This window comes from Curcuma longa, chromosome 6 (genome assembly GCF_044706935.1).
Source record: "Curcuma longa cultivar G26 ecotype Majalengka, Jawa Barat chromosome 6, ITB_CL_G26_1.1, whole genome shotgun sequence".
NCBI lineage: Eukaryota > Viridiplantae > Streptophyta > Magnoliopsida > Zingiberales > Zingiberaceae > Curcuma > Curcuma longa.
The window spans coordinates 6,447,546-6,469,611 of NC_133866.1; the positions used below are offsets into that span (position 1 = coordinate 6,447,546).

At 38.1% G+C, this 22,066-nt stretch overlaps 1 protein-coding gene and 1 pseudogene across 2 annotated transcripts; both read right to left on the reverse strand.

Annotated features, from left to right (window-relative positions):
- Window positions 1-638: 638 nt before the first annotated feature.
- LOC141830521 (hsp70-Hsp90 organizing protein 1-like) lies at window positions 639-6,399 on the reverse strand (annotated as a pseudogene).
- Window positions 6,400-9,944: 3,545 nt separating this feature from the next.
- On the reverse strand, window positions 9,945-16,470 carry LOC141830993 (mitogen-activated protein kinase kinase kinase 3-like). 2 transcript variants are annotated; one of them, XM_074718443.1, is made up of 11 exons: window positions 16,013-16,470; window positions 15,143-15,580; window positions 14,849-14,936; window positions 14,639-14,701; window positions 14,250-14,410; window positions 14,083-14,158; window positions 11,511-11,570; window positions 11,285-11,392; window positions 10,926-11,162; window positions 10,555-10,667; window positions 9,945-10,477 (listed from the first exon to the last, which is right to left on the reverse strand). In XM_074718443.1, the coding sequence occupies exons 1-11, from the start codon at window positions 16,375-16,377 to the stop codon at window positions 10,228-10,230; spliced, it is 1,959 nt and encodes a 652-aa protein (XP_074574544.1). In that variant the 5' UTR covers window positions 16,378-16,470; the 3' UTR covers window positions 9,945-10,227. The 2 variants fall into 2 exon arrangements, with proteins under 2 accessions (XP_074574544.1, XP_074574545.1); XM_074718444.1 differs by having other exon boundaries at window positions 10,331-10,477; window positions 10,547-10,667.
- Between the last annotated feature and the right edge of the window lie 5,596 nt (window positions 16,471-22,066).

Here is a 22,066-nt window from a genome sequence, read left to right on the forward strand (position 1 = left end):
CCCAGTTTGTCTTTGCCTGAGATATACATCTCAACTATTTGAGACCATAAGGCATAGTTGGAGTTGGTCAGCTTGATGGTTATGGGTATTGTCGTGGATTCAGTAGTATTGTTGGTGGTAATGGGTATTGTCGTAGATTTTAGTAATCATGGTTTGGTCGTCCATGATTTGGAGAAGAAGAAGCCTCCACAAAAAAAAACTCAAGGATGCTCTGATACCATGTAGGTTAATAGAAATCAAAAGTAATTTTATTCAGTAATTGTATCTGATATATATACAACCACATAGAGAGATTCAAGGACCTATATTTGGCTATACATGATATGGGGCATGATTACAGCTAATCTATTATGGGAACGAATATTTACAGCTGTAGTATCTACCATAATTTATATCTACCATAAACAGAATGACACACGCTAACATAATTGATAACTGAGTCTAGCAAGGAGGAATAAAAGTAGAACTAGTTAGATTGCTGTAGTTTTTGTATACAACATTCAGTTTGCTTCTTACTGCATATCTTAGATGCATGACATCTGATTTAAGAGCTGCATTCTCATGACCTTCTTTGTCTGCACGCTTATTGACTTTGTATACTGGCCATGAGTATATTTGCAATTCCTATGTATATATTTTTAACTTGCCTGTATTTTTGGGTCCTGCATAGCCTTTGCCTAGAAACAGATTCGAGTAAATAACATATACAAAAGTGAAACATTTACGGCAATAGGTGATGTACTAACCTGTCTATCTTTCAATTCCTCTGGACTAATTTCCCCCCTGTTGGTCTTATTGATCTGTTCAACGCACCTGAAACAAGATTATGAATATTACTTGTATCAAGCAGAACATAAAAATGCATAGCCGAAGTAAGAACTTTGCTAGTATCAAGAAGAACAAAAATAGGGTAGGCGAAGTAAGAAGTTTGCGATAGCAAATGAAGCTCCCTACCTCCTGATGCCATCCATCAACTCCTGATTGTTTGGGTCATGTTTCAAGCCCTCCTGATAGGTCTGTAAGGCTTTGTCATACTCTTTCATAAGGAATTGGATTGCACCTTTCCTTGTGTATCCTTCAGAAAATGATGGATCCAGTTCAATACACTTCTCAGCATCTTTAAGACCTTCAGGCAAAGCACCCAACTTTGTGTAACATGCTGCCCTATTTCTGTAAACCTTTAAAAGCACGAGTCATCAAATGTCAAAATTCTATGAAAAAAGATGAGTAGGAGTTAGAATTACTATTAGCAAGTGGGCGTTTTTGATTGCACAAGACAGAATTTCCTAAACCCTAAACCCTAAACTCTAAACCCATCTTTTAAGAAGCAAGATAGGTAGGAAAAGTACCCTTTGGTCCTTCGGGTTCCTCCTAAGAGCTTCAGTATAGTGTTTCACTGCCTCGGGATACTTTTGCAGCTTGAAAAGTTCATTGCCTGGACAGTAAAAATATCAATAGCACATTGTTATTAAGCCACTTTAACGCAAAATGATATAAGTTCATCAAAATTATTCAAAAGAAACGACCGATTGCTGCACAAAAGAAATGGACAAATTAAAGGATAAGGATCAAAAACACGACACAGTCCCTTTCTCGCGTTCTTCATCTGCTAATTTGGGATCAAAGTATTCTTGCTGTTCTAATTCTTTCTTCATCCTTTCAGCAACATTTAGTTTTTTCAAAGTGTCAGGGTTACGGTGTTCAGTTAGAGCTTTCTGGAAAGTTTCAATAGCAGGTTCATAGTCTTTGGAGGTTTTGGCAAGTCTTGTGAGTGCAGTTGCCTTCCTAGTCAATGCTCTAGCAAATCATTTTGAAGTCAGAATGGAGTTCTCTTCCACGCTAAACAGCTTTATCACAATCTTGTATGCATTCTTCATACTGCAGAAAACAGACATGATATTTATTATTGCTCATCAGTTCAAACAGAAGATACGATGCATTGTTGACTGTTAACAATGTCCAGAAAGAGAAGATAAAGGCATTAAGAAGTATATCTAAATAGCAAGAAAAAAATAAACAAATCAGTATTTATAAGAAAGGTACTACTTAGCCCTCATTTATAAGAAAAGGAACACCAATGGTTCTCAGATTCAGTGGCATCTATTTGCAAGGATAACTAAAAACAATTAGATTTGTTACATGCACCGTGAGATTGTTATTTTAAATGCTCAATAAGATACTATGCTCAGGTTCATTTAACTTCTCTTGATACCTATACTTCAACATTCATAACAAGGTCAGATTATCAGATATACACATTAAATAGGTAGATCACAAAAGAAATTAGTGGTTATCTAAATTCCAGATGGTAAATATCTACCGTGGATCTCATTCTCAAAAATTGTTTATGATTAGTTATAATTGAACAAAAGGATGGTGCTGACCTTGGTGAGGCACAAAGCCTTTTGATTAATTCCTGCCTTCCTAACTCATGCTGAGAGCCTTTCTCTAAACAATTTGATCGGACAAAATGAATCAACAATCATATATAAAACTCTTACACTGATATAGTAGCATGTTTATCATTTGTTTACGGTAGCATGTTGCCAACATCACTGATACTAAAACCGTAGCATTCTATATTGTCTTCAAAAGTGTAAAATGATGAATTCTGTGTTATATTGATTGTATCATTTGTTACTTGTGATTGTGAATGTTCCGGTTGAAACTAGCGTCGGGACACGTCACCGGACCTTCTTCGCCGTCGGGATTGAACAGTAGGGGGAGTTGAGGACGCCGGAAGCTTCAAGGTCGTCAGGACCTTCTTCGGGGCTGGCGTGGAACAGGAGAAAGGGTCTGGCGCGCCTCCGACTCCTGGACCTGAGAACAAAGAAGGTGTGAGTAGGAAGGTCAGGGGGTGCCCTGACGCGACCACTCCGACGCTCAAGTCAAGCACGGCGATAGGGAGAAGAAGATGAACAGTAGGAGATGAGCTTGAGCGTAAAAGAGAGTAAGAGTCTGAAGAGAGAGTCCTCTACCTGTGGAGAGGAGTGGTCGTTTTAAGGAGGGATGAGTGTGTATACCTGTCACGTCATCATTTATAAGATGTCCCATCATGATTAATGAGATGTCAGGAACAATCAAGCACAATAGTCATGAGTCCCATCTCTGGTAGGTAATCGTCATGTCATTGCCCACGTGGGTGTCAGAGAGGGCGGTGATAATAAATGAAGGGCGTGGGAGTCTGCTGAGGACTCGGATTCGGCCAACTGAGGAGTCTGCTGAGGACTCAGATTCAGCCTACTGAGGATTCAGATTCGGCCTAGGGAGTCTGCTGAGGACTCGGATTCGACCTACTGAGGAGTCTGCTGAGGACTCGGATTCGGCCAAAGAAGTGCCGAATGGGCGATTCGGCTACTGGGTGAGCCGAATGGGCTAGTGATTCGGCTCTTTTTTGGGGTAGAGAGAGAGAGAGCTCGGTCAATTCGAGCCCGCGGGTGTGATTGACTGGACTTATGGGAAGGACCAGGATCGGACTCGAGTCAAACCAGGGGCCCCTATGGGTTATTCCCGTAACATAAGCCTCCCTGCTAATCTAGTCGAAGGGAGCATAAGTCGAACTGACTAGACTGAGTCTTTGCTTGAGTCCGATCTGCATCAAAGTCTGGTTTAGCAACTTGAATATAGCTGTGTAGTTATGCCGAGTGGAGAAGTGGTGATCAGCGAAGGACACGTGGCGGTATACCATTCACCACGTCAATTGCGCGGTATAGCGGTGAGCTCACGTGGAGAGAGGCAAGTCCTAGTCCGAATCAGAGTCTGGCATGAGAGCCCCGCCAACTGTACGGTCGCAATTGGTAACCAAAGCGGTCTCTCAGCGGACATGTGGGCGTACGCCTTTCGACACGTTAGCCCAAGGCGTGGCGGTGAGCATGCGCGCGTTAAGGTGAATGTCATTTCCAAAACTAGGGATAGTCTACTAGTTCGAGACCAAGGATATATAGCTCGATCCACGACTATGTCCGAGTCGGGGAGAGTTCGAGACCAAGGATATATAGCTCGATCCACGACTATGTCCGAGTGGGGAGAGTGGTTGTGAAGCCTCGGATGAGTGGTTGAACGCCTGGATGAATGGCTGAGAGCCTGGATGAGTAGCTGAGAAGCCTCGGATGAATGGCTGAAAGCCTTGGATGAGTGGTTGAGAAGCCTCGGGTGAATGACTGAGAAGCCTTGGATGAGTGGTTGAGAAGCCTCGGGTAAATGGCTGAGAAGCCATGAATGAGTGGTTGAAAGCCTTGGATGAGTGGCTGAGAAGCCTCGGATGAGTGGCTGAGAAGCCTCGGGTGAGTGGCTGAGAAGCCTTGGATGAATGGCTGAGAAACCTCGGATGAATGGCTGAAAGCCTTGGATGGGTGGCTGAAAGCCTTGGATGAATGGCTGAAAGTCTTGGATGAGTGGCTGAGAAGCCTTGGATGAATGGCTGAAAGCCTTGAATGAGTGGCTGAAAGCCTTGGATAAGTGGCTGAAAGCCTTGAATGAGTGGCTGAAAGCCTTGGATGAGTGGTTGAGAAGCCTCGGATGAGTGGCTGAGAAGCCTCGGGTGAGTGGCTGAGAAGCCTGGATGAGTGACAGAGTGGGCGGGCTGACAAAGTTGCCGAGTGGTAATATGGCCGAGCCGACAGAGTTGTCGAGAAAGGCTGAGTGAGTGACCAACTGACTGAGCAGAATGGCCGAATGACTGAGCAGAATGGCTAACTGATTGAGCAGAATGGCCGAATGACTGAGCAGAGTGGCCAACTGTCTGAGCAGAATGGCCAATGACTGAGCAGAATGGCCGAATGACTGAGCAGAATGGCCAACTGACTAAGCAGAATGGCCAACTGACTGAGCAGAATGGCCGAATGACTGAGCAGAACCCCTGCATGAATGAAGTTGAGGCCGAGATGGCGGTAGAGAGACCGAGTGCTCATAAGATTAAGCTGAGCCACTGAATGAATGAGGCCAAGAAGGCTGTAGAGAAGCTAAGTGCTCGGAAGATTGAACTGAGCCACTGAATAAAGTTGAGAGGCTGAAAGGTTGAATTTGAGCTCGATCCCGACTATGTCCGAGTCGGGAGAGTAATGTCGATGGCGTAGGTCCGAGACCTAAATATTGTCGATGGAGTAGGTCCGAGACCTAAGTAATGTCGATGGAGTAGGTCCGAGACCTAAATATTATCGATAGAGTAGGTCCGAGACCTAATTATTGTCGATGGAGTAGGTCCGAGACCTAAGTAATGTCGATGGAGTAGGTCCGAGACCTAATTATTGCCGATGGAGTAGGTCCGAGACCTAAGCAGAGTCGATGGAGTAGGTCCGAGACCTAATTATGTCGGTGGAGTAGGTCCGAGACCTAAGCAGAGTCGATGGAGTAGGTCCGAGACCTAATTATGTCAGTGGAGTAGGTCCGAAACCTAAGCAGAGTCGATGGAGTAGGTCTGAGACCTAATTATGTCGGTGGAGTAGGTCCGAGACCTAAGTTGGCTCAATCCGCGACTTTGTCCGAGTCGGGAGAGTATTGGGAATGGCTGAAGAGCCTAGGCGCGGGGAAAAGAGGACCTGTGGAAGTATCATTATTTTTTAAGTGTAGGGAAAGTAAAATGCATACCATAACACTTAGTGTTCTTGACCGCTAAATGCGGTAAGGCCGGAGATGTGTAGCGTTCCATGGCCTGGTTGAGTCCTTGCCATTCTGCATCGGCCTGAGATACGTAGCGTCGATGTAGGGCCAGGCCGGGGCATGAGCCTGGTGGGCCGGGGCCGGATGGGCTGGAGCCTGAGGGACCTGTGCCTGGGCTTGGTGGGCTTGTGCCGGCGTCGATGGAGCTTCAACGGAAAAGGAGAGAGGTCGTGAGGGGGCAACCGGCGCCTGCGGCTGCTATCTGGAGATCGCTAGGACGGCAGAGGCCACCGCCCTATTAAAATCTTCCTGCGTCCTAGTGAGGGGAGGAGGTCGATGAGGATCGTCCATTGGCGTTTCAAATCCGGACGTTGGATGTTCCCACAGACGGCGCCAAAATATGTTCCGGTTGAAACTAGCGTCAGGACACGTCACCGGACCTTCCTCGCCGTCGGGATTGAACAGTAGGGGGAGTTGAGGACGCCGGAAGCTTCAGGGTCGTTAGGACCTTCTTCGGGGCTGGCGTGGAACACGAGAAAGGGTCTGGCGCGCCTCCGACTCCTGGACCTGAGAACAAAGAAGGCGTGAGTAGGAAGGCCAGGAGGGTGCCCTAGCGCGACCACTCCGACGCTCAAGTCAAGCACGGCGATAGGGAGAAGAAGATGAATAGTAGGAGATGAGCTTGAGCGTAAAAGAGAGTAAGAGTCTGAAAGAGAGTAAGAGTCTGAAGAGAGAGTCCTCTACCTGTGGAGAGGAGTGATCGTTTTAAGGAGGGATGAGTGTGTATACCTGTCACGTCATCATTTATAAGATGTCCCATCATGATTAATGAGATGTCAGGAACAATCAAGCACAATAGTCATGAGTCTCATCTCTGGTAGGTAACCGTCATGTCATTGCCCACGTGGGTGTCAGAGAGGGTGGTGATAATAAATGAAGGGCGTAGGCTGGTCAGAGAACATGATGGGACATGCCAGGGCACTGTAAGGCGAATCTGCTGAGGACTCGGATTTAGCTTGCTGAGGAGTCTGCTGAGGATTCGGATTCGGCCTACTGAGGATTCGGATTCGGCCTGGGGAGCCTGCTGAGGACTCGGATTCGGCCAACTGAGGAGTCTGCTGAGGACTCGGATTCGGCCTACTGAGGATTCGGATTCGGCCTACTGAGGATTCGGATTTGGCCTAGGGAATTTGCTGAGGACTCGGATTCGGCCAACTGAGGAGTCTGCTGAGGACTCAGATTCGGCCTACTGAGGATTCAGATTCGGCCTAGGGAGTCTGCTGAGGACTCGGATTCGGCCTACTAAGGAGTCTGCTGAGGACTTGGATTCGGCCAAAGGAGTGTCGAATGGGCGATTCGGCTACTGGGTGAGCCGAATGAGCGAGTGATTCGGCTCTTTTTTGGGGTAGAGAGAGAGCTCGGTCAATTCGAGCCCGCGGGTGTGATTGACTGGACTTATGGGAAGGACCAGGATCGGACTCGAGTCAAACCAGGGGCCCCTATGGGTTATTCCCGTAACAGTGAACATGCTTATATTTTGTTCAACTGTAGCATTCTATAATGTTACTTGTAATTTTCTTATGGGCTTGCCCAATCACAACAGGTAGTGACTGCATCATTTTTATTTCGAACAAACTTTGTGTTATAATGTTATTTGCAGATACAGATATGTCTGATCAGGCAGCAACACTAGGTGGCCGGACTGTTTTGAGAGTTGTTGGCGGGTGGTAAGTATTGGTGTTATTAGTACTTTTAATTCATAATTTATTTTATGGCATATGTCTAACATTTATATGTTTTATAATGCAGTTTTACGCAAGATGGTCACAAAGTTGCAGCCTACATTTCTAGTAAGTTTCATGAGTCAGTATGTCGTTTAAGGCATACTTGGAGGCATGTCGACCAGGACATGCGAAGTTTCTACTATGATGAGTTTGTGGTAAGTCATTTTAATCACAAATGAAGTTGTTTTTGTTTCTACTAATTGCTTTTTTTCTTGCAGAAAAAAGTATACTTGTGAGCTAGGGCACGAGCAGGAGTTTAAAAACACCTGGAATGCTGCTTGTGCCAAATTATACAAAGATATACTCTATAAATGCAGAAGAAAGGGCACCAGACCATCTTTCATCCCAGAGGATATTTGGGCTGCATGGCAAGCCATCTGACAAGCAGAAAGATGACAGGCAAATTCAGCAACAGCTTGATCCAACAGAAACACCGAGCTGACTGGCCCTAGCACCGGATCCACAAAGCATACAACTGGATCTCGTTCTATTGTTGAGCATACCTTGGACTTGGTAAGTTTAAAAATATTAATATTTGTATTAGAATTATTTAATTAATAATGATTTAATTTTTATTTAATTGTATTTTTAAATTTTCAGGAGCACGAGTTACAGTGCCCTCCTACTTGTTGGGAGATTTTTACGAAGACACACAAGTCCAAGGATGACACATTTATCGATTCTCGTCCGTACATTAGATGTAAGATAATAATTTTTAAATTTATTTCACATTTCAGTATTGTAATTATTTTTTCTAATCCTAATTTTTATATTAATTTATTTTTAAACAAGCTGAAATGTCTGCTAGAGTTGCACAGGCGTCTACGCCTGCTGTTGAGGGAGGGGAGAGGCAGGATCTCTCAACCGACCAGTTGAATGAGATATACTATGATGTGGTTGGTGGGAGGAAGAAGAACTCCACCCTCTACGGTTTAGGGTCCCAGGCGAGAGTCGTATATGATCGTGTGATAGCCTCTAGAGCCAGGGGTCGTCCCAGCGGATCATCTTCTGCGATAGAAGCCCTACAACAAGAAAATCAAGAATTAAAGAATCGACTCTCCGCATTAGAGGCACAGCAGTGGACTTACGATCAGCTTGCGCGGCAGATGACGACCTTCATGGATGCCATGGGCCTGACGCCACCCATGCCACGTTACGATGATCTGCGACATTGATGCGGACACTCAGGACCCTAATGCTCCTGATCAGTAGCTGCCTGCGAGGTATGTTAACATTTCTATGACTTGTAAACATGCATTTTCCAAATACCTTGTTATAATTAAGTTATTATTAACTTATTTTATTGTTTTTTAATAGGATCTTCTATTTTGACTCGGTTAGTTTAGATATTTTTCTGATCAGTTATTGTATTTAGACATTTGATACAGTATCAGTGTATCCAAATATTTGTATTTGTGTTATTGTATCCAGAATTAGAGTGTATTCAGATATTTTGACATGTATTTTGTATTCAGATATAATTTAGTGTTATGTTTATGTATTTTGGCTTATCTTTTTGTATTTATATTGGATTGGATTGGATTGATCAATATGTAAACAGGGAATTCAGAAAAAAAATATTATAAAAAAATTAAATTATTAGCGACGGAATTTATTATTCCGTCGCTAAGTCATTTTTTTAATTTTTTTTTAAACTTTAGCGACGGAATTTTAATATTCCGTCGCTATTTAGCGATGGAATATTAATATTTCGTCGCTATTTGCCATTATAGAATCACGTTGCCTGACAGGGTGTTAGCGACGAATTTATTTTTCCGTCGCTATTTAGCGACGGAATATTAAAATTCTGTCGCTAATATTTGCGACGGAAAAAAAAATCCGTCACTATTAATTAGCGACTGATATATTTATTCGTCGCAAATATTAGCGACGGATATATTTATTCCGTCGCTAAATAACGACGAAAAAATAAATTAGCGTCACTAATCTGACGTCAGCGACCAAAATAATTGCGTCGGAAATTATCCGTCGCTAATCGGTTGTTAAATTGCAGTAACGACCGATTAGCGACGGAATATGTCCGTCGCTAACCTTTAACTTTTTTGTAGTGATCTTTCCTCTAGTAGTTAGTGACGTCGAACGAGATAATGATTATCTTATGGATAATATTAATTTCGTTGATCGATTACGAATGTCAAAAATTAATCTTCTAAAATTTATTGATTCAGAAGAATATCATAGAAAAATAAATGGTATATTAAAAATATTATTAAACTAAAAATTTCTCATAATATCAACTAGACAACTATTTAAATCGATTCAAAATCTTAAAACATAAAGAAAAAAATCTTAACAAAAAAAATCCTCATAAAATTTTTTTTTGACAGATTCAAAATCGACTCAAAATTCTAAAATACAAAAGATAGAAATTATCAAAAATACTCTAAATATAAAAAAAATTAAAAATATCAAAAAATTAAAAAATATTACAAAAATAATAATAATCTTTAAATTCTTCTGCATTAATCATTCCGGATTAAAAAATTTCGTTCCTATTAGATGGTCAGATCATGACACCAAAATAAAGATATGCAATTGCCTGAAACTTTGTTTCTCTTCTCTTTTTTTTTCTCATTTCATTTTTCTCCAATAAGATTAATTACAATGTAGTGAAAACTGATTGTATTTGGTTGCTACGTGTGCTACGATAAACTAAAGACAAGATGCAAAACTTAGCATACCAGTTACAAAAACACAAGGGTGGACCTCCCAATCCCATGACACTTAGAGTGGATGAACAGTTGGATAAAACATGTTTCCTATTCATCCACAAGCTGAAGTCATCATTTCTTAACCCAGCAGCTTCAATTTTACAAACCAATGCTCAATTGTCGAGGAGATCCATCGCTGGGGCCTTGGACAGGGTAATGTCAAGCCAAGGATCTGAAGGGTTATAGCTTGGCTTGGTTGGATAGAGTGATGAATTCACTGCACTGTGGTTGACTGCTCCAGCTGAATAAGCTGGATGCGGAGGAGAAAGCAACCAACTTCTGTTAGACTGTTTGAATTGCCTTAATGGACTGGAGCAAGGCGAAACAGGCAACGACATGTTGGCTCTCATGCTAGACAAGCCCCTGCAAGAAGAAAACACTGAACACTACTAGTCCATGAACAAATAGGAATCCCAAATTCCAAGCTCGAACCTGAATACCTCGAGTTCTTGGACGATAGGGGAGACCTCAAGAGCAATCTGGATGGGTGTCTCATACTATAATCTCTTTCCTGTAGAGGAGTACTTCTATTTGAATAAAAATCCGTAGTGCCCTGTTGGTGCATCAAGGAAGCAACATTAATATCGCCTATGTGAACAAAAATTATAGAAACAATTTATACAGGGAATTAGTTTCCAACACATTTCTAACTTCTGTCGCTGCATGTTAATGGAAATATGTGGAAAGTACAGATCAAGTTCACCCTACTCGATCTAAGAACCAATTCAAAATTTTGAGATATTTTTAAATAGCATGAAATGAATATAATAAGGTAGATTTAGGCATGCCAAATAAATTTCTCTGAGATTACCATTATTTGACTTGCCTTGAGGACAGAATGGGGCACGTCGTTGACCATATTCCACTTTGCAACCTTGATAGTTGTTTGGTCTCGAACGAAGGGGTGAAGCAGCAGATGAGCTGCTGAGGTACGTGCAGATGGGTCACGCTGCAAGCATAGCTTTAGAAAATCCTTTGCTTCAGGAGAAAAATGGTCTGGGATTTCTGGTAGATCTTTACTATTGGCAATTTTAAATATTGCAGCAACCTGTTGATTAGAACATAAACACAAATATGAAGATTTGTCTAATATATTGAAAACTTGGAAGAGCTTCCATGTTGGACATTTATTTCTATTGCAAAATAATGCATGAAATAAGGATAACATACCCCTTCAAATTGGCTCCATGGAGGCTTGGAAGTTGCCATCTCAATAATTGTACAACCCAGACTCCATATATCCACAGTGAGGTCATAGCCACTGCTATTCATGACAACCTGCATTAGTAAAATTTTACGAGGATTTGAGCATTTAGTAGTCTACATAAATTCCAGAAGGCAAAGTGCATAATTATGTGCAAACTTATTGCTTGAAAGGATTAATTTATAAGTTTACCTCAGGAGCCATCCAGTAAGGACTACCTTTGAAAGATCGTATTGAAGTGCATGCACTCATCTGTTTCCCAATGAACAATGTCAAAAATAGAGTAGAAAAAGAGAAAAATAAGAAACTACACAAGTTAGCAGGACAAAGGAACCTTCAGTATAGGCACGGCAAATAAAATGCAAACACATGAATACTAGAAAGTCTACTTTTTCTTGAAGTTAATACATTACATCCATGTTAAACATAATTTCATCCAGGAACAAATATTTGTAGTCCATGCATTCACTATCTTTTGGTTTGACATAACTTAGCCTTAGTTCCTTCAATCCGCTTTAACTGCTCCTCTGAGATTGAATTTAAATTAATATGACAAATTTGTGTCCATTATTCCAGTACTTCAGTACATAAACTTCTCTACCCATTCTTAGCAGTGAGTAATGATGAATGCTGATGTTATCAACATTTATTTGCTGAAGATTATTAAATTTTACTTAGCTATTAATTGACCACTTGGATTAATTCTTAAGATTCCTACTTAGAATGGACATAAGTACAACAACTACCACCAAGTTTTATCTCATTAGGTGGGGTTGACTATATGGATTCTTTTACGCCATTGGATTTTATTCCCTACTATATCATTATCTAAATTTAAATAAATTTTGTCATATTTTATCATTGCTCACTAAGTCTTCTTTGGTCTTCCTTTTTCTCATATAATGTGCGTATTTGTCATAGTTTCATATCCCCTAGCTGAAGCATTTATTGATCGTCTAAATATATATTTGTATCATCTTAAACATGTCTCCCAAAATTTTTCTCTCAATAGGTGCAACCCCGATTTTCTTTCTAATATTCTCATTTCTTATCCTGTCCATTCTCATATGTCCATACATCCACTTTAACATCCTCATCTTTGCAACTCTCATCTTCTGCTTATATGCTTGAGTCATGGCCCAACATTCAGCTCTGTATAACATAACAAATCTTACTGCCATTTTATAAAACTTTTTTTAAGTCTTAGAGGTACTTTACAATCACAAAGAACACTCGACGTTCTTCTCAATTCAATCATCCTACTTGTAGTATATGTAAGACATCTATCTCAATCCTTCCATCTTTTTGCAAAAATGATCATAAATACTTAAAGCTCTCAGTTACAAATAATTCGTCATCTCCTATCTTACAATTGTCTTATTACATATAATATTATTAAACTTAAATTTCATATATTCTATCTTACTCTACTAAGTCTAAAACCTTTCACTTCTAGTGTTTTCGGCCAAGATTCATAATTAGCATTTACTACTTCATATGCCTCATCTACCAAAACAATATTAACTGTAAATAACATGCACCATGATATCGTGTCTTAGATGTATCAAGTGAGTTCATCCATATTTAGTATAAAAAGATAGAGACTTAGAGTTGATCATTAATGTAACTTTTATCTTTATAAGAAACGTTTCGATTAATCCACATGGAATTTTCACTCTTGTCGTTATATTTGCATACAATCCTTAATTATTTCAATATATGTTATACTAACACATTTCTTTTCTAGAATTCTCCATAAAATTTCCCATGGGACTCTATCATAAGCTTTTTCTAGATCAATGAATATCATATGTAAGTCGTTTCTATTTCTAATGCTTTTCAATTAGTTATTTGAAAAAATATATAACTTTTATTGTCAACTTTTCATATATGAATCCAAAGAATGGACATAAGTAGCACACGTATAATTTATGGTACACCTTTCTTTCTTCTGTTTCCTTTTGGGACATCAGATGAGAATGGTTTTTCCTAAGCAAAATCCATCCTTTGGATCTAAGAACCTATTCTTCCAGAAATAGAATTTTTACAATTGAAGGAATAGTTATATTGATCACAAAGATACAAAAAAGAAAGTCTAAAAGGATAAACATAGTCATATTAAATGTAAACCATCTTTACCATGATTTTGAATTGATTTTCTTCTTTGCAAATCCAAGCAACTAAAAGGATAGTATTCAAGTCTCTCTAGTAGCTATATTTTGTTGGAACATAAAATTAAAAGTGGCCATCAATTTGTTCCTCCTGTAGGAAAGCAGGTTTGCTCCTCATTTGATAATTTCTTAGTGGTCTTGCTTCTAGGCTCTTTGTTCCATGATTCTATCCTTATGTCTCCCTCATGCACAATTCCTCCTTTCTTCATGCACATTCTAAAAACAAGGCAATTGAAGGAGACAAATTTCATGCTGTTGAAATTACATCTCATCAAGATTGCAGTCTTTTATGTGACCCCAATCTGGATTGTTTGCTTCCAAAGTACGTTGACAAATGCAAATATACAATTGAGATCCAGCAGTACGCATTACACAAGTGTGACTCAGACAGTAATATGCCCAATAATTAATATCTTATAGATTGACTAGATGAATTCTCATGAAATTTATCATTCCAATGGAGTTAGTAATATACCAGGCGACAGTAAGTTTGTACTAAGTGGATAAATAACCTTTTTAGCTTAGAATCACACTAGCTAAGCACTTCACAATTTTACAAGAATTCTGTAAGCAAAAACCAGCAAGAACCTTACATGTTTAGCCATGCCAAAATCAGCAAGTTTGACTACACCATTAGGATCTACTAGTATGTTTGCTCCTTTAATATCTCTGCCAGATTAGATTCAATTTTCAGCCAATATAGAAGATGGGAAAACATGCAAGGTGTTAGTTGCAACAAGAAACACAAGTTGCTAAATACCTGTGTACAGTATTCCTCCCATGTAAGTAAGCAAGTCCAGAAAGTATTTGTGCAGTGTAGTTACGTATTAATGCTTCCCCAAAAGGGCCATATTCTTGAAGTATTTTGTGGATAGAACCTCCAGAAACATACTCAAGAAAAACAGATAAGGTGTCTTCAGTCTGCAGAACAGAAATTATACAAAACTTCATGAGTTGTTTAAGCAAACTTTCCTAAGTAAAGAGCAGCCCGGTGCATGAAGCTCCCGCCAATGCGGGGTCCCGGAGAAGAGTCTAAACTTTCCCAAGTAAAACTAGCAAAAATTAGCAATTAGTCATAAGTCTAATTTGTTCTAAATTCATTATCATAGTAACTAATTTCATACAGGTAAAGGATGATGGTGAACTTACTAGCTCACTGCCATAGTATTGCACAATGTTGGGATGTGAGAGCTGACTAAGCAAAGCTATTTCCTGAATAGTGGGTAAAAGGTTCGAGTTAATTTCTTAATTTCATGAATAGAAGCTACATTCAAATGACAATTGGTGTACCACAGTCACGGAAAAAATTAAAAATACAAAGAACATCTTATGCGTCAAAACTAAAGATGAGAAGATTGCCTGGTTTAGCTGTTTGAGAGATTCCTTTGAATTTGCGTCGTCAGAGATGTCTATGACCTCTTTAATGGCACACATCTGCCCGCCTTCACTGTAGCAAGGACACACAAGATATAAAGTTGAATCATACTCTACGTTTAAATAATGAACAACTTTACTGAAAGAGAATTAAACTTACTAAATGGATACTCCTAATAGACACAATATGTAAGTTCATCCATTAAAACAGGGTTTAGTTTCTTAGTTTATAAAGGTTTGCAGACGCACGTCAAGTATAACCCTTACAAAAGCATGTACCTGTTGAATCCAAGATAGACATGGCCAAAGGTACCCCTGCCAAGTAATTTTCCTTTCTTCCACTGTGTCCTAGGAGAGCGTGAAAAAGGAGATGGAGAACGAGGAGAGCAACTAGGAGAACTTGGAGGCAGAGGTAGCGGATGAGGCGGGCTGGGCAAATTATCTTGCCAGCGGTTTGAGGATGATGGGGATAAACCAAATGAACTGGGATGTACAGGTGAAGCTGGAAAATGATGTCCTCTCGAACCAGGGGAAGGATTTGCTGTTCTTCTGCTAAATATGGTCTCTGTATAAGTTTCGGCATGAGAATATGAATTTTCGCCATTAAGATGTTCCAAAACTGGACTGCATAAGAAGTGTTGCCTGCTTTCAGCCACATGCTCATGCCTTTGCAAATCATGTCCTCCATTTTTTCCTCTCATGATGGGGTCAGAAAACCTACAATGAGCAAACAGTGAATCTGAAGGTCACAAATAGAAAAGTTTGATTTTGACAGAAGCTTTTCCTTGGTCTAATTCATTCGTGATAAAAATAAATCAAGAATGAAAACGAAAATACTCTGTTCATGGGAAAAGAGAAAAAAAAAAGGAAAAACACTCGATCAATAGCATGGAGCACCAAAGAAAATGTTTAGGCCCAAGACTTATGCCCCGATGGATGCTCATATAAGCAAATCCTCACAAAAGAGCTCTGATTTTGAATATTTTATCTGGAGCTTTAGAACATTTGGAGACGAAAAATCATTTCCTTCAACGAAAAATAGGCAAAAGATCGCCTAAAATAATTATATTTTTTTCACATCTACAGAAAGTGAAATTCTACCTCCAATCGGCGACAAGGAAAAGTATAATATCAAAACGAACGAGATACCTGGAGGACGCAAGGTGCGGTGTCTCATCCGCCGACCCGGATGAGCTAACACTGGAAGTGGAAGCAGACGCCGAAGCCGACGTTGAGGCCGACGCAGATCCCGTCGACGCGCCCTGCAAATAGATCGTCGATGGAAGCGGAAGAGGGTGACCAAACGTCCCAGATCCACCTCCTCCCCTGCCTCGGCCGCCGACAATTGGATACTCCCCAATCTTACTAGCGACACCAAACTCGTCAAATCTATTCGATTTCTCCCTACTCTCTTCGAGCGTCCCCGGCGGCGTGCGCGGCGTCTTTGGCTCCGTTCGAGGGCTGGGAACGGACTTCAACTTGGATTTGTGCTTCCCCTTCCACCACGCAGGCATCTTCGCAAGACGAGAAGCTTCGATGGGCAACGGAACTCGAAGCGATGGCGAGAAGAAGGAGGAGGAGGAGGAGGGGGAAGGGAGGAAAAGAGAGAGAAGCTTCCATTTGGATTGAGAGAGAAAAGGGACCGAAAGTGGACGATCGGAGAACTTACCCAAAGGCCCCGCGAATGATCAGGGGCAAAAATCAAAAGCGTCCTTATATTTTTTTGAATCATATCGTATGAGCGCTTTTTTTTTTTCATATCCCATAAGCCCCTACAAAATCATATAACTATCTAAGAATACTATCCGATATTATTATTTCATACCGACACTTATTAAATTCTAAATCAATCTAATACATTATAGCAATTACGAAATCAAAATTATTATAAATATTATATCAATTACTGATTCATAATTATTACAACATGAATATTGTTGAATAGAATAAGTATGAATTGTAGTAACTACGAAATGTAAATGTTAGATGAACATATTAAATACACATTCTAATCGTTATGAAATCATAGCTATTACAGTGTAAATATTTTTAAACATATTAAATATATATTGTAGTATTTATGAACCCGTAACTACTATAATATTTATAATAGCTACGATTTTGTAGTTGCTATAATATGAATATTAGATGAATATATCAAAACAGCATTATAACAAATATGAAATCGTAACTACTATAATGTGAATATTAGGTAAATATGTTAAATCCGCATTGTAATAATTATGAAATTATAATTTCTATAATATAAATATTTTTGAATAAATTAAGTAGGTATATGTTATGGTAGTTATAATTTTGTAGTTACTATACCGCTTCCAATAAATTTAAGTTTTAATATATATGATAGGAGATAATAATATTAAAAATATATATATTCTATCAATCAATTATATCAATAAGATAATTTTATATTATAATAATTATAAAATCATAATTATTATAATATTATAACAATTACGATTTTGTAACTGTTATATTATTCATGTTGTTGAATAGAACAAATTCAAATTGTAATAATTATGATTTATAACTGTTACAACGTGAATATTGTTGAATATAATAAATTTGAGTTGTAATAGTTACGATTTTATAACTGCTATAATGTGAATATTGATGAATAATTTTGAATTATAACAATTATGATTTTATAATTATTACAATAAAATATTTGATGAATAGATCAAATTTATATGGTAGCAGTTATGAAATTTACAAATATTATAAAAAATCAAAATGGTTATAATACCAACTTATCTTCAATTCATGATTTAATATGTATTATAAGAAAATTTAACGTCAAATAATATACTTAAGGATAACTACGTAGCTAATGGCATGGAGTGCTTTTGATAAAAAAAAATGTCCCTTCCATGATTTAATAAATGGGACATCTTTTTAATTATTATCTAAAAAAATTAGGCAGAAAGGAAAAGGAAAAGGCGTGCTTCGGCGGCTAGAATAAAAATATCTATCTCGGTGGTACTTAATCACAGAAGCCCTTAACCTTTCGTAAATGCAAAGTAAAGCAAGCAAATAAAGGAAATTGTACACGTTTTTCACGAGTTCTATATATATTGTCATATTCTCTCGTTTAAAATATATCGTGATCTAGCTAAAGTTATCTTTTTACGGACAAATTCTTTGACCAATTCTTTTACGGGCACATTTTTAATATTTATTCAATATGGAATATCATTTTTTTATATTAATACAAATTAAAAGTATCTTTTTAATTTTTATCGATATAATTTTATATGGTAAAAAATAAAAGAGCATCTAAAGAATACCTAATAAAAAAAAATCAACAGAGCATCTCTATTTTGAAAATATTCTTTGTAATATTATTATAGTAAAAATATTTTCAAAATATAAAGTGCTCTTTTAATATATTTTTAAAAGGGTATATTTTTTATTTTCAATTTTAATCACCAACTTATATGGATAAAGGTTTTTTATAATGTTAAATTAAAGGCTAATTTAGCACACATATTTTTCAAGTAATTACCTAAATCTAAATTTATGATGCATAAATTTGTATGCACATGATGCTCTTATATGGTTGTCATATATGCTTGTTAATATGTGTATAAAATGATTAAGACAATCTAAACTTATTTTGAAACATTATGCATAAATTTGTATGCACAATATAGGCATTGTATATGTTTTTTAAGACAAAAAATGAAACATTTTTGGCATTGTAATTTTTTTAAAAAATAATTTTTGTTATAATAGATAATTGATTTGATTGTTGATTGATGAATCATTATATTTTTCTATTTCTATATCACTCCATCTATCCTATAAATAAGATAATTCTCTCTTTTTTTACTATTTAATTATAACACGTTATCAACATGAACGCTTTTTAAGATATAAACTCATAAATAATTCTTATTCTTAGTCTTTATTTGATGCTCTTGAAATAGCACAAATTTTAATTTTTTGTTATGTCTTTAGTTTTATATTAATGCTCTTGAAGTAGCATAATATTTAAATTTAATATTGATGCTCTTGAAGTAACATAAGTTCTAAATTTATATTGATGCTCTTGAAAAAGTATAACTTTTAATTCTATATTGATGTTTTTGAAGAAGCACAACTTTTAATTCTATATTGATACTCCTAAAGTAGCATAACACGAATTTATATTGATATATTAAAAAATCTATAATTTAAAATATAAAATATAAGATTTATTAATATTTCTGAAGAATATTGATCTAAGATATAAGTTTTAGTAATGTTCCTAAAGAATATAGATTTACTATGTAACACATATCAATATTTTTAAAGAATTTTGATTAAAGATTTAAGATTTGTTAATATTCCTAAAGAATATTGAAATATATATTTATTTTTTTATCATATTATGATATGCTTGTTTAGTATTTGTTTTTTTTAATTTTTGTTGCTATAATATTTTTTTTATAGCCACAAATATTTGTCTCCGATGTGGGACTATTCCCCACGCACTTCCTTATATAACATTAATTAACAATTATTATTATTCTGGACCGACTTTAAACAATTAATTTCTCATTCACCCTTAATCGGTTTTGAATAAATTAATACTCTAAAGTTATCTACGCGAAACGTTGATTTTGATTTTGAAGTCAATTATGACTTTCATCAATTGATAGCATTCTGATTTTTCCACAAAACTGTATTGGTCCGTTAAGACCCCAATATCCAACATTGTGCACTATAGGTCCCTATCCCACCTACATAATGAACAAAAATGGGTTCACAATGTAGACTTGAGATTTATGTGGGATATGATTCACCATCCATTATTATATATTTAGAGCTTTTAACAAGTGACTTATTTACTGCAAGATTTACAGATTGCCACTTTGATGAAATAAATTTTTCAACGTTGGGGGAGTAAAGTTGTATATATCCTGAAGAACACTGAAAAATTTATTAAAATAAAAAAATTATCTCATTTTAATTTCCGCAATAATCAATGCGAGCAAGAAGTGGAAAGAATCATTCACTTGAAAAGAATTTGCCTGATACTTTTGTTAATACAAAAAATATGACAAAGTCATACAAACAAGTAGAGAATACTCTAATAAAAATTGACGTCCTTGTAGGACCTGTTGGGTTGCAAGGGTGTAAACATAGTCCCACATCTAAAACACATGGGAAAGATCATGGGTTTAAAAGGATGGAAAGTATCTCCATTGGCATGAAGCCTTTTGGGGAGAGCCCAAGAACAAAACTATAAAGGCTTAGGCCCAAAGTGGGCAATATCATGTCATTGTGGAGATACAGATATCCTTTTGACCCTACAATTGGTATCAGAGCGAGGCCGCTCTTCACCGGACTAACCGTCGGATGAGTCATGATCCAGATCTAACCATGTGGAGACCCTCAGGGAAAACAAAGGAAGTAGAGAAGGCTCGGACCATGAGGACATGACAGCCGGACCATGAGAAATGGTAGCGGAGCTTCCAGTGGTCCTTTGTTTGAGGGGGGGATTGTTGGGTTGCAAGAGTGCAAACATAGTCCCGCATCTAAAACACATGGGAAAGATCATGAGTTTAAAAGGATGGAAAGTATCTCCATTGGCATGAGACCTTTTGGGGAGAGCACAAAAACAAAACCATAAGGGCTTAGACCCAAAGTGGACAATATCATGTCATTGTGGAGATACAGACATCCTTTTGACCCTACAGGACCATCTATTACTCTACCTGCAAATGTGTCTAAGATATACACCAAAAGCGTGGTTGACCAATTGGCTTAAAAGACACTGTACCTCGAAAAAGAAAGGTAGAAGAAAAGGAAGAATCAAAAGCTCTAAAAGAAGCAATTACAGATGATGCATTGAGAGAAATCAATGAATCAAATGTGGATAATGTTATTCATGAAGAATCAGAGTTATATGAAAATAATGAGATTTCAATAAATTATTTGATATCTCGTAAAATATGAGATGGAAACAATACAACCATTGGTGATATTTTTGCTTTCAATATGACTCTTGACATCGTGCTAGATGAGTTGGGCAAGCTAATCAGTTCCAATAAATCGAACAAGCTCGTTAGCCTAGACAAATCCAATAAGCCCACAGATCTAAGTAGCCTAGATTTTTTTTATAGGACTAGTCAATTTGTCAGACCAACCAAGCGAATTAGAGCATTTGGTTGGGCCAAATAATTTAGTTCAACAGCGTACCCTAAGACAATCTGGATATTCTGGTGGCCCCATTTGTTCGAACAGACCTATTGATCCAAATAATCTGGTTAGGCAAGTCAAGTTAGACGATTGAATGAACTATAAGATTTGATTAGCTAGAATGAACAAATCAAACAATCTAATCGAGTCAGACTATTCTATCAAGCTGGTTAGGTTGATTGTGTTAAGAATCGAATCGTTGAACACAAAATGAAGGTCTGGAAGTTGAAGTTGGATCGGATTCAAATTGAATAGACACGGACGGAGATAAGAATTTCATTGATTTAAATCGAAATCGATTTATATTTAATTTGATCATATCGAATCAGATCGATTCAATTATTTAAAACGAATTAAAATATTTTTAAGAAATTTTTTTCTTTTATTTTCTACTGGGATTTCTCTCCACCGCCACTGCACGCCAGGCATGCGAACTGTCGCTCGCCACCTCTTCTCCTCCTTGCCATGCGCGCATGCAATCTGTCCATGTGTCCGCCCATCCCTTCTCTCTTTCTTCTTCTTCCCTGCCCTTTTATCCGGCCATCAGCATCAAGCCCACCGCAGCAACCCTTTCCCTCTCCTCTTCTCACGAGTAGCAACGCTAGCTCCTCCCATTTCTTTCATTGTTTTTCCAGCCAACCACAGCCACGAGAGCAGCCGTTGTTTTTCTTTTCCCTTTCCTTCCTTTGCTGTCCTTGCATTTCGACAGCAGCCACTGGAGCTCGCTGGAGCTAACCGAGGCCGCTAGCGAAGAGGGAAAAAGCAGCCCTAGTTGTTGCCCTCTCCCAGCAACAAGAGCAACACCTTGCTGAGCTAGCTGTTTTCCAGCCACCAACAGCTCTCTTAATTTCCTTCTTCTCCAGCAAGCTCCAACCTTTGCTTTTAGCAACCTTGGCTTTCGTTTTTTCCCAGCGAACAACAGCGTAGTGGCATGCAATTCCTTCCTCTTTTTTCAGTAGCAACAACATATATATCCTGTTACTCTTTTTGTGGAAG

What these genes read in the sequence shown, in the direction of transcription:
- LOC141830993 (XM_074718443.1), bottom strand. Translation starts at nt 16,377, where the DNA reads ATGCCTGCGTGGTGGAAGGGGAAGCACAAATCCAAGTTGAAGTCCGTT. An exon ending in TCAAGGCAAGTCAAATAATG is followed by an intron (nt 10,668 to 10,925) that starts GTAATCTCAGAG and finishes ATGCACCAACAG; the next exon opens with GGCACTACGGATTTTTATTC. An exon ending in CTATCGTCCAAGAACTCGAG is followed by an intron (nt 10,478 to 10,554) that starts GTATTCAGGTTC and finishes TTCTTCTTGCAG; the next exon opens with GGGCTTGTCTAGCATGAGAG.